The 13,186-nt window shown below is 41.0% G+C and overlaps 1 protein-coding gene and 1 long non-coding RNA gene across 7 annotated transcripts in view; one reads left to right on the top strand and one right to left on the bottom strand.

Moving 5' to 3' along the window:
• BANK1 (B cell scaffold protein with ankyrin repeats 1) overlaps positions 1-10,514 on the bottom strand; it is a 131,922-nt gene extending 121,408 nt beyond the window's left edge. For 2 of the 4 annotated variants that reach the window (XM_064417075.1, XM_064417078.1), the window contains exon 1: positions 4,357-4,373. In XM_064417075.1, coding sequence (XP_064273145.1) covers positions 4,357-4,369 — 13 coding nt within the window. In that variant the 5' untranslated portion in view covers positions 4,370-4,373. Of the gene's footprint in view, positions 1-4,303; positions 4,394-10,455 lie in introns of those variants that run through there. The other 2 variants (XM_064417076.1, XM_064417077.1) reach the window with 2 other exon arrangements.
• A 253-nt stretch (positions 10,515-10,767) lies between these two features.
• The window catches only part of LOC135298913 (uncharacterized), a 79,259-nt gene continuing 76,840 nt past the window's right edge, over positions 10,768-13,186 (top strand). For 2 of the 3 annotated variants that reach the window (XR_010360969.1, XR_010360970.1), the window contains exon 1: positions 11,712-12,726. This is a non-coding gene — a long non-coding RNA (uncharacterized LOC135298913). The other variant, XR_010360968.1, reaches the window with a different exon arrangement.

The following is a 13,186-nucleotide window of genomic DNA, read 5'->3' as shown; positions in this document are numbered from 1 at the left end:
CCTGTTCCAGTATATCATCCACATTTCTTGGGCTTCTAAACCTATTGCTTCCACAAGTCAGAGTACTGAGAAAGGGCTTCTGAGATCCCACAAATTAGATGGCTTGATCTTCACCTGCTTTTGCAGTCTGATTTTAAACCCATACTTTAGTGCAACTCATTTACTTGAGCTTTCATCCAGAAATTTAAGTAAATGTGAGAGAAGCAGTTCTTGTTTGATCTATAACATGTCTAAGTTATGAGGCTGTAGAAGAAACCATCTTCCATTTTCAGCTTGTTTCTTTCCTCCCTCTCTGACAAATACATGACAGTCACTAAAAGTACCCAAACACTAAGAACAGAACAACCCAAGACAAATCTCTCATCAGTGCTGGATAACCACTTTATATTTTTGTTTTGACCTTTTTAACAGCATTAATGCTGCACACGGAAGGAAGTAAATGAAGTAGAAAATCATTACATAAATGTACAGCTTCATAAAATGAGCAATGACAGAGCTAACAGTGAGTTAAAAACCAAGATAAATAAAACACTCAGGGACAACTTCAGTGGAAGGCTGACTTCTCTATATTAAACACACCTCTGCTTCCTCTCTACTGCCTTAAGACACATTCTACAGACCAGCTATATAAGAAACTACTTGTATTTCTATCCATCAGATAAAGCAAACAGCTTAGTTAAATGAATGCCAGCCTGCCTTCACAAATTTAATCATGCGCCTGGAAAATTGACTGTGATGCCCAAATGCTTGCACAAGATTCAGAAGACATATCCACTAAGAATATGTCCTCAGTATAAGTTTATACATGCAATTATCTTACCCCCGACCTTGCAAAATAAATTTTCAAAATTACTGGTCCTAAATAAGAACAAATTGCAGAGTTACCTAGATAACAATTTTGGGTCCTCTTCCAGTGGGAAGACCTTGCAGAAAGATTTTTGTGTAACTACTACTGCTTTAGACCACAAGGATGCCTCCTGGAAATAAACCAATTCTATATGTCGAGGTTCTTGCAAACTGATTTACCATACCATACACACATATCTGCCATACATTGCTGTCCTTGCAGTATAGCCTCACTGTGGGATAGGAAGAGGAAAAGTATGTCCACATAATTATGTACTCTTCAAGAAAAGTACCTCATCAGTACTTCCACCTTTTCAAGCACACTAGCCTCCACTTCTAGTTAGAAAGGTACAGAAAAGAAAGTGAAAACAAATCACTCCTGAACCTCTTTTGAGACCAAATTAAACCTTATCTCACTACAGTCAGAGAACCTGTGTAGTTCAAATACAGTAAAACTCAGAAGCTTGAGGTAGCCAGGCCAGGATCAAAGAATTATGAAGCATCCTGCTTTTTACATCAAGTCCCTTGTTGTTTGATCAAATCTGTATAACTAAATATTTACTTTCCTCTTGAGCATTCAGAAAAAGAAAAATCTTAAAACAGGCTGATGCTCTCACAGGTCTGTCACCACGGTCATTGTACTTATATTTCATTAGTGTCTAATGTAAAACTCCTCAAGATCCCAGTTGAACACACTACAAGTTCCACCTGCTCAGCAAGAACTACTTGCATATTTGATAAAGGTATGAAAAACAATGCGCAGTTTTAATTTTCCTCCTCTGGAGTTTGTTTTGCCCATGTTCCATTTTCCCTTTACTGCAGATTCATGTTGTAACTGCACAAACATCTCAACTCTTTAGAACCACCCCTCATGTGCACTGCCTGCAAAGGCTATAGGACCAGACCATGTCTAAAATAAACTCTTTTCAATGTATCTTGCATGGTGCAATAGTGTAATTGACTTTTATAATATTTTAGGTTCATGTTCAACCCTTGATTTCTGATAAAAAGGACCGGCTCTTCACAGAAGTCTCCAGCATGTTACATCCAATGAATGAGTTGCCACAGTTTGAAAGGATAGTTCTGCCTTTTAACTATGTTATTTAAGTCATGGTTGTGTTCAAAACAAATGCTATTCAGTATTATGCATGTCATTCAAAATGAGCATGGACTTAACAGCATGTGGGAGTACAAAAACTATGGTACACATTACATATTTACAAGCCAAGATATAGAAACATGGCTTGCCATTTTAACAAATTCTATAAGCATCAGTGTTGAAATACAGGCTGTAAGTTTGCCAGTGAAACATAGCTGTTTTTAAACTCATAGAAAACCAGCTGACAATAGCTTGGCAAGAAGACTAGCCGAAAATTAAAATGAAACTGTCCTGAATGTACCCTTTAAGCAGAAAATTCTTCTGTTTCCAAATTGCTAAATGTAGGATCTGGCCTAAACTTCACTGAAAATACATTTTCCCCAATTCAATCATTACAGACTATTTCATTCAAGGCCAAATTAGATTTGGCCTCTTCTAAAATAGCTAGTCTCAAACAGGGAACAGAACTGATATGGGAGAGAAACACATCCAAAAGCTTTAATGATAAGACTGCAGTGTTAAAACTAAAATGCAGGTATAACAACCTTAAAGTTTTGATTTAAAACACTGGCAAAATTTCCTTTGCTAGTGCACAGCAACAAGGCTTCTTTGATTAAATAGAGTTATTCTGAGACACACTAGGTTAGCTTTCCATGTTTAGAGGTAGAAAGTCTACAGCAACCAGAGACAATAAAATATCTACAAATAGACATCTCAGGGCATGGAAGAAAAAAGGTATATTGAGTTTTGTGCATTTTTATTAGATTTCCAGATACTACAGAACATCCTTTCCAAGCAAGACTACCTCTATTATGTGATTAAATCTTTATAAGGTTTTCTCAAAAGATCAGCTTACCTTTAAAAAATACTGTTGAAAAGATTCAGATGGATTTGAAATGCAAATACCTTTAGATACTTCAAGTAAGATTAAACTGCTAGACTTTACTTTCTGGACAGCACCAGAATCATTTAGACACTCAAAGATGTTGGGGTCTATCTGGCTTACTTGAAGGCCTTGCTTCTGTCAAGAAAATTCACAAATGCCAGAGGTTTATAGCCAAAAAGGAGACAGAGGAGTCCTGCAACTTTATTGGAGTAAATAAATCAAGGGAGAGAGTCCTCTGGGGCACATGCCAACAGGGTTTTCTCTTGAGGTTTAGGAAGGCACAGCCTCCTTTGATCCTAAACTCCTGGCCGCATATTACCATCTTCCTTCCCCCACTGGCTGAGGCACTAGGAAGGTACAGACTTCCCAAACTGCCCACCACATAGGCCTCTTTGAACCTACCAGAGTAGGTTCTTTACCCCAGAGCTCACAAACTCAGGCTTGTGCAGACTCCTGTCTGTTTCACAGACCAAGCTGCCTGGGCTCAGCAACCAACCTGCAGCCCGGAGTCAGTACAGATATCAAGATCCATTTCAAAGATGTTCACGCCCACACCTTCACCCATCAAGTTGTTCATAAAGACATTAGCTTCCCTGTCAATCACACCTCTTCTTATTTCTCACTTTGTCTTTATAAACACTAGTTATTATTAATTTAACCCTTCCTAACCAATTGAAACAGCCCCTCCCAACTTTTGCATATCTGGTCCCTGCACCAGGAGTAGCAAGTAAATAAAGGGAAAAAAGTAGACAATGACAGTTCACATTAGCCGATGAATCACTGGAGCTCCTTGCTGTGGTCACTGATGGCCAAGGCCTCCTATTCCTTCTCTTCCAGCTGAGAAGTCTAAATCTCCAGGGTGTTAGAGACCTTGAAGAAGCATGCTAGGGCCACCTGTGTCCAGTTGTCCTGATTGCTGTTTCTGCCATTCTGGTTGGACATTATGAAGAGCAAAGGCCAAAGAGGGCTCTGGGGGCTTCCTGTCCATGTCAGCCTAAATGACCTCAAGTGCCCCCTACCAGGGACTCCAATGACCTCAAGTCAGTACAAATTATCTCAAGTAACCTGTGTGACCTCAAGCATCCCCTGATGTTCTGCCCCTTCAGCTCTCAGTGGGGAGCAGCCTGCAGCACCCCACACCACATCATCACCAGGCTAGCTGGTGAGGGATGTGAAGCAGACTCTCCCATAGCTTCCCTCCCAGCCTGGTTCCTCTAATCATAATTTCTCAAGGAGCTGGCTCTTCAGCAGCAGCATCTGAGCAAGCCAGAGAAGTCACCTTGCTCATGATAGCCCTTCAGTTTTGCTGCAGCCAGTTAGTCTTAATCTAGGTTAAAAAAAAACCCACAAAAGCAATAAATATTGTTACACACATAAAAAGTATAAAATAACATCACACCATACATCACAGTTGAGATAGCCATAATACACAGAACATCACCACACAATTTCAGAAAGCTTTAAGCATTCACCCATACAGAATGACACCACACTCTAGCAGAAGGCTTCAAGTCTCTGCCCATACAGAGTAACATCATCTCAGAAGGCTTCAAGCATCTGCCCCTCTTGTTCTTCAGCCCAGCCTTTTATCCCCCTCATGTCCATGCACTGCACCTGTGTGATGGGTCAGTGCCCCTGGGCACTCCATGGCTCATTGCTGTCAGTGCTGCTCACCTGCTGCTCACAGCTGCACCCACTGGGATGAGGCTCAGCCACCCAATTACCACAAAATGTGTACCTACAAAACAACTCAGTGGACACAAGCCAACTTACTGTCCATGTCTCATTCTTCCTGGCCTCTCCCAACCCTATACAATGTGTTTGAAGAGAATGGGCAAAGGCAGCTATGAAGATAAAACACACACATTCACCAATAGTGGTTGAATAAAATCCACCTGCTCAACTTTCCTACTTATCAGAAGAACATTTGAAAAATTGTTCCCCCTTTGGCATGAAATTCAAATTAGACAGAGAAGTTCCCATGTCCGTCCTTTGGTCCTGGGGGTCCCTGCACTTTTTCCCATCAGGGGTTGTAAAAACTATGCCATTATCCTTGCCTGTACCTTTACCTTTCCTTCATCCCTTCTTTCATATCTTTAGTATACCTGAGGTGCCTTCCTAACCAATTCCTGGAAGGGCCCACTCAGCCTCTCTTCAGCCCCTGCCTCTGCTGTATGTGGGCTCTCACCTTCCCTCAGTTTGAAGTAAACTTGAATGGAGACTATAACCCAAACAAATTATTTATTTCAGTTCTCTCAAACAAAAGGCAGCTGAAAAATAATGATCAAATAGTCATTTTTCAGAAGAATTTTTCCCCCCCTCTTAAAATGCTCCTCTAAACTGAGTTTACGATGGGAACAAGGTGCTCGAGGCAGACAGTCTGGTTGCACAACGTGATACACTGGCCACCTTCTTGGGAGTTTTTATACATCAGCCCAAGCACACACTCCTGGCCAGCACTACACGGTTCAGTCACAACTGAGTTACAAGAATGCTACTGCAAACATTGCAAAATCTTACTAATAAATTACCTTAGGAAAATAATTTCTTCTTGAAGGGATTTATACTGAAAACTGCATATTTACTAGTTTCCCAAGTATTTCATATTTTTAAAGGGAACCTAATCAAACTCAGAAGATATCTGGTTTCTGCTATTAATATGGTTTTGTTCATTTAAGAAATTTATTTCTGTAACCATGCATATTATAATTTAACAAAAAGCAAGTGCCCAAGTCTTTTCAATCACAAATTTTAATAAAGCAGAGGAACACCACACTTATGGCTTCTGATTAAAGTACTGCTTGTTTTCATTTAATGCTCACTAGCATATTAGCAATAAACTGCTTTGAAGCCTGTACTGTATTTAGCCTTTCATTTTTACAGAGGACACAACACTGCTTAACATGAAGTCTTTTATTTTCAGTCTTCAAATGACTAAAAATTGTCAATGTTCAGTTAATTCCAGGCATACCATAATTTTTTTCTTTAATCTATTTAAACTGTGTTTCACAAATAAATGACAATTATGAAAAACAGAAGGGTACACTATAATAAAATATGTTTAGCATATATTACCTTATTTCTTAAAAGTCTAATTCATAAATGTCATTCTATTGATTGTTCTGTTTTTTCCAAAGCTTCTAGAATGTTTTATGTTTTCCACTCAAAAAGAAATAAAGCTTACTATTTCAATTGTTCCTCTAATCTGATATTAAAAACAAACAGACAAACACCACTTTTTAGTGACTATAGTAAACAAACTTGAATTATTTATTCCTCATGACTTAACAATCGCCCTGTAGAGAAAACAACTAAAAGAATTTAATATTTCTTTTTGGGTTTGGGTTTTGTTTTTTCTTTTTAATTGGAAGCAAGTATAACAATAAACAGTGAGTGAAAATATTCTTCATTACATTACAAAATATACTTCATTACATTTTCACATGAACACACCTTGCTTTGGTTGAGAGATACAACATATGCATGTCCCCAGTGCTGAGAAATGCGGAGGACAAAACACATTTAGACATGAATTGAACTGTATGTGACAGGGTCTCAGTCAGGTTTGGGGGATAGGAGGTTTTTTATATTTTAGTCTGACATTATTTCTTGTAAGGAAATTCTTTTATGCACATCTGGAGTAGGGGACCTAGGACCAGGTGTTAACTCTTACACCCAGCTGCTCTATCCAATTTCACCTGAACTTGGTGTCAGGGCAAAACTCTGACAACCAGGAAAGACTGTTCTGATGTTGGTTTCCCCAGAAAGGAAAGCCAAGGATGCAGGGCTGGACAGAAGCTGTGGTACTCTCCAGCAGAAAGACCAGACACAGCCATACATTTTTTCAGCTATGAAGACCTGCAAGATTAAGTAACTCACTTGAAGTAAGTTTACCAATCAGTACAGAGAAAAAAAACTATGAAACTTCACAAAGGCACTGCATTTCAGTTTCATGGTCTCACATGAATTTTTTATTTCTTACACAGAAGCAACAGCAGTGAACCCTAGCCACAGACTACAGCTATTTATAAACACTTGTGTAAAGTTTTAAGTCCTTTCCATCTGTTAAACATGTAATCCAAATGTAAACGGGTGCTTTCTAAACTCAGCTGTACCTCTGCTTGAGCAGTCTCCACGACAAACAAATGTAGGACTCTTCTTACCTAACTGTACACAAAAGCTCACAGAAACATTGAAAAACAAAGTAATTATGGGGATGGTAAGACCAATTTGCTTTAAATGTCAGGCCTGTGATAGCATAAATTATACACTGTGGCTGCATACAAAGCCTTGCTTTTTTACAATGCAGGGAGTCAATAAACACTAAGTGAACATCAATATCATCATGTGAAACAGATTCCAGTTTAAATCTTGGCATTCATGACTTCCTTCCTGTCTTCCTTCACAGTGGTTCAAAAAAATATTTTCAATGCCATTCTGAAATTATTTTTGTTTACATTTAATAAAACATAGGGTTTTTTTCATCACAATTCGCATTACAGTAGTCAGATTTTTGATTTATAAAAAAGGTCAGGACAACTTAATTTTTTTAACAATAGTCAGAAATCACTTCTCTAGGGGTTGTAATTATATCACAATTGCTGCTGTTTGCATTTGGGTGCTTAAGCTTGTTAGAGGATATAAAACATTCTTTATTACCTCCAAGCAAATAAAAGAGTATATAAACTAATCAAATCCTCAAAAACCAGCTTCAAGAGGTACACAGACAAGGAAAGAGTCACACTGTGGGTTTTGAATCCCTGGGCACAAATGTTCTTCTTTTAAGAAACTGAGATTGCTGCTTTCTTTCACCTTTATCACAACATCAGTGGTATCAGTGCTACAATTTTTCAAATATAGGTGATCAATTGCTTCTATGCAAAGTTCAGTAATTGCTGCTTGCAACAGAAGAGAGATGGGAGAGGGTCAGCATAAGCAACACAGCTTGTTAGGATCGACTTTTGAATCTGAATGAGCATCCTGACACTTCCAAAGGCAAATTATAGCTTTGAGATACTTCAGTTCTGGCTTCTTTGATACTCAAATTACTAATACATTATTAATAATATTAACATTACTTCATAATTAATATTGAATATGAATATTAAGATTCTTTTTATGATGGTATTACTGAATCTGCTTCAAAACTCCACCACTAGACCTCTTGGATTTTGAATTAAATCATTTTCTGAGAACTCTTTTTTCCCCTAAAAGTGAAATGGAAATGCTATTAAAATGAGGAGCTGAAAAATAATCTACTGCTAAAAATTTAAGCGCTCCCTAATTCTTGAGAAAAACAAAAATCGAGTAATACTTGTGTCTGTTCACTGCCTAGATTCCCTCCCAGAACACCACTTACAAAAACATCGACCCAGAAACAATTGAAGACACAAAAATGTACACTGTGTAAGTAAAGGACACACAAGGAAAGATCTCAATGAAGATAATTACATTCATAAGTGGGGAGAGGAGTGGTGACTCCAACACGGCATAGCAAGGAAGTTATCCTGTCAGTGCCTCCTGTCTCAAAGGAAGGCAGATGTCATCAAAGATCAAGCATTACAGATGTTTTATCTCTACTAGCTACAGCAGCTTTAATGGAATTTGCATAAAATTCATCTAGGTTAGTCTTCTGCAGAGTCCTAACAAGTAACAAGCCTGTCTGTCCCATCAAGCACCCCAAACAGCTTTCACATTTGAGCTAGACTAGGCCTTGGGCAATCCACCTGAAGCAACCTCAGTACCTCGCAGATGCTGTTCCATCAGAAGAAAACAGACTTCTAAGCACCTCTGTACACAACAGACCTCCCTCTATAAAATAAAGGTTTGATGCTGTGGCAAACCTGCAGGAGAGAGGTTTGTGCGTGGAGGTCACAGGTGGATGAGGCTTAGGCAGAACAGTACATGAAAAAATGACAGAGACAGATGATGGCAGAGTAGAAGGCCAGTGCATCCTCTGCTGGTTCAGCCTGCTGTTACTTGTTTCCCTGCCAACGTGTGGAACTGGCTGCGAGCAGCTGGGAGAGCAGCCATCTCTCTTTGGTGTTCTTACATATTTACTCAGCAATTACTGCAGCTATTTCACATGCATACTCAGGATTTGACTGCCTTTATTCACCAAGATCCAGACTCCAAACTCTATGCCCCCAGGTCATGCACAGTGGTATCCTGTCATTGATACAGAACGATCACTGAGCATACTGCTGTCATTATCAGAATACTGCCCTGCTGACTGTTCACATCCACAAACATCAGTTTGCCTAATAACTGGGATAGCATATGCATATTTGGAAATGCTATTAAATGTAGTTTTGCTCATATATGCAGCCTTCTTCTTTAAAGAAGCTTGCAATACTGGGTCTAGACAGAAAACAACCACAACAATAACCATACCCATTTCACCACCAGTCCTAGGTAGAAACCAAAACAGTACTGAGTTTTTATATTTTATCCACAACTAACTTCTTATAAAACAGCTGGAAAAATCACTCTTCCCTGGTGTTTTTATCTGTATAATGGGAGTAGTAGATATAGATGGCTTGCAAGGCTAATGTCATTACAAAGATGCACTTGATAACTAATAACTAATGTGGTTAGTCTGATGTTATAAAATGATAAAAAATGTAAAGTACTTGGCAAAAAACCTGTCTTGACATCGGAAGCAGTCATTTAAAATGATGAATCAGAACTGAAAAACAAAGCATTGAGTCACCTTTGCAGACTCAGGCCCTCACACTTCTCTTTCTTGATTCCTCATTCAGAAAATGAGGATAAAATATTGTCCCACCTAATAAAAGAATCACAAAAATAAAGCTGAGCTCCCTGCAAGCAAGTCAGTCAAACCTCTTGTATCTGGCTACATGTCTTTCATTTCCTTTTTATTGAGTGCCCAGCTTGGCACTCACTGGCTTGATTTAAGTGTTGCTGAGCCTTGCATAGACACATGAAGAAAACAGGAGTCATAAATAGACAGTATTTCTGTGAATAAGGGAACATGACTGGGACACAGGGACATGGAGTCACAGGTTTCTGGTTCAGATTAAGGGCTGCCTCTGATTTACATGAGGACTTCAAAAGTCATTTTAACTTTTCATCAAATTTTTCCACCCATCAATGGGATAATGTATTCCAACACTGCCAAGGGAGTAACAAAATACACACTAACAGTTTTGAGGCACCCAGATATTGCAATAAACACCACTAAAAGCATAAACAAGGAATTAATATTCCTGTGCAAAGTCTAGCACGGTTTTGCTGTACACTGCAGGCTGGATCCCATATGGAGAGCTGAGAGACTGCAAGAGGATGATCAGTTTTTAATTAATGACACAACACATGATTAGCCAATTCAGACTGTCCCAGAGGAGGTACACATGTAGGACCGAATTAACATTGCTCATACAACTTTTATTCTTTAATTTCTCAACTTCTTGGTGCTACATCTCCTCCTTTTCAGCAAAGCTATGCTGGTACTGCGACACCGTAAGAGATGCATCAGAGAGAGACAAGAGCCTGCTTGCACTTGAGGGCTGCTTTCAAGGGCAAGGTCTCCATCCCCATCACCGCACCGGGACGCAACACCCTGTGGGAACCTCCCCGCCCTCGCAACGCGCCCCGCACCGACCTGCCGGGCTCATGGCTCCGCTGCCTGCGCTGTCCCGACCAAAGGCCCGGCCCGAGGGCGCTGTCCCGGCTCGAGGGATCTGTCCCGGCCCGAGGGATCTGTCCCGGCCCGAGGGCTCAGTCCCAACCCGAGGGATCTGTCCCGGCCCGAGGGATCTGTCCCGGCCCGAGGGCTCAGTCCCAACCCGAGGGATCTGTCCCGGCCCCGCCGCCGGGACGGAAGCGCGGGGCCCTCCCCGGCTGCTGCGGCCGCGGGGCTCCGCTGTCCCCGGGGCCCCTGGGCCCCACCCATATCCTCCGCTGAACACACACACCCACAGCCGGCCAGCCGCCGTAAGAGCCGTCTGTCGAGGTGGTCGGGGTGTGGGGGTGAAAACGAGGAGGGAGTCGAGCCTTTCCAGCCGTGCAAGTGTTGAGGTTCGATTTTCTCTCGCATTCATGCGGTGGAGAAAAGCCCCTCAGGGACAGAAGGCACCTGGGAGGTGTCGGCCGGCGATCAAGTGTTCTGGTGTGGTATGATTAGTGCCTCCACAATATTATGCCATGTATTTATTTTTTGGAGTGGCACAGAGTAAAACAAAGTCTAAAAAAAGGTCAAAACAAGCAGCCCATGAGAGACACTGCAAACACATCAGCTCTCTGCTGCACTGGCTAGAAGATTTGGGACATATCAATCAAAGAGGCATCTGCCAAGTTCAAAATAAAGGCCAGACCCACCGCAAGGAGGTGGAGTTTCCCCATAAAACAGGATTACAGAAAAACTGAAAGAACTTTGTGAAATAAGTTTTCAAAGGAAGAAACCTTTTCAAACCACTTTGTGCAGAGATGCATGCTTCTTGCCCTCCCAAACTCCTTACCTACCTGAACTTTAATGTTTTGGGGCTGATTTTAGTGAAATGTGGCAAAGGATTTAAAGATCTTAAATGTGAATTTGCTAAGTATCAGTGTCAGGAATGCAGGTGTCCAAAATGAAGAGACTCTGCCTGAATTGAAGGAAAGGCTGCAGAATGAATTCAAGCTGTAGTAGAGGAAGGAAAATTCACATAGAGGAAGTCTTTATAGATGTCTTAGTGTGACAAAACCTTCACAGTTTGCAATCAACTACAAACATGAACAAATTGCAGGAGGCTGGACTTCAGTCAGGGAACTACTTCTGTAAAGACTTTGCACACTGCAGGGTCTGTGTCAGGCTGAATTACTTGGAAAACTGAACCCTCTGAGCTGTTCCTGTTTCTGTCATTACACAGGTAGATACTTTTTGATTATTATCATTTGTTATGTTTCAGAGGTTATTTGCAGTCACTTCTGCTAACGCATGGGTGGTTTTGGTAAATTTCTGACTTGGGCTGGCCTGCCACACAGAGGAAACGTCAAGCTACAAGGACACTGGGAAAATCTGATCTAGATCCAGTCATGTCGGGGTACATGTGCATCAGGAAGAGAACCCATAATGCCTCCCCTTGTTCCTTGCTGCTCATTTTTTACCTTTGGATTTTATTCATTTAAGTGACGGGTATCTGGGCAATACCATTTTTGTGTGCAAGGGATGCAGCACTACAGTGTTAGTAGTCTTGAACTGTGAGCAGGATAAGTACGAATGAGATATCTTATAATGAAGGATGCAATATGTCAAAGATAAAACATTTAGAAACACTGCATCTGACTATTTTTCCATGACAATGATAACTGCTGCTTCCTAAAAGATGGTTTAGGTAAAGTGTTGGATGCAGTTGGGATGGCTGAGCATTCTGAACTGTGAGGATCTTCACTGTGAAAATAGGAATTCATAAAAAACCCCCCAATCATTAAATACAAATGTATTTAAATATAAAAATAACTAAAATTGAACTTGGAACTCTCATTTCAGTAAAAACAAAACAAAATTAGAGAGTTGTCCTGGGTGTCAGGATGAGGGACAAAATGGATTATGATAGCCCAATTATTTGTATTATGAGAGCCAGCACTGTGGAAATGAGTCCTAAAAGGAAGCACATGATTTGCTTTACTCAGATTTTAAACCAAACAACAGGCAGGCTTCTACTAGTCAAAGGAAAAAAAAGCCTTCAGCAGAATCCAGAAGCAAGAGGGCCTGCTCTACATGGAGGCCTTGCTGGAGGCGTTAGTCAGTGCACATGACATGCCCCGAGACCTGCAGTGGCCAGGGCAAAACCTGTGCTCTCCTCTGGTGGCCAGGGTGCTCTGTGTAGGGTGAACCATGTAGGGCTGGTATGAGACCATCTGGGACAGGTTGCTGAGAGGATGGAGATGGAAGGTAGGGCAGGAGTTGTGTTGTTTGATCCCAGTTTAAGGGAGGATAAGACTTGGTGAGGATTGTGGTGGTCGTAAAGGACTGCTCGGTGTGGTGCAAGTGACTTGCTCGTCATGGTGGGTGCACTTTCACCTCTCCCTGCTGATGGTGAGGCTGAGTCTGCCGGGCCTGTGCTTTTAGCTGGACCCAACTGAGCCTTTGCTACTGAGCTCAACTGGTTTACTCTTGAACATGTTTTTTTCCTGAGGTGTAGTGCTGCTATCAGAGCTTTTGAGACAGTGATACTAGCCTGACCAGGACACCATGGGAATGGTGAACACCGTGCTTGCCTCTGACTATTTGCAACTCATGACAATGTTAGGCATACCAAGGCCTACAACCAGCAGAATTATTTCTAAGAGCAAAACAGCTCAGTTCTCTAACTGCAAGGTTATTGCGATCAATTTATACTGCTTTTACCAGC

This window comes from Passer domesticus, chromosome 4 (assembly GCF_036417665.1).
Source record: "Passer domesticus isolate bPasDom1 chromosome 4, bPasDom1.hap1, whole genome shotgun sequence".
In the NCBI taxonomy this organism is placed as follows: Eukaryota; Metazoa; Chordata; class Aves; order Passeriformes; family Passeridae; genus Passer; species Passer domesticus.
Note: the sequence above shows the minus strand (reverse complement) of the source record. Positions and strands in the feature narration are given on the sequence as shown.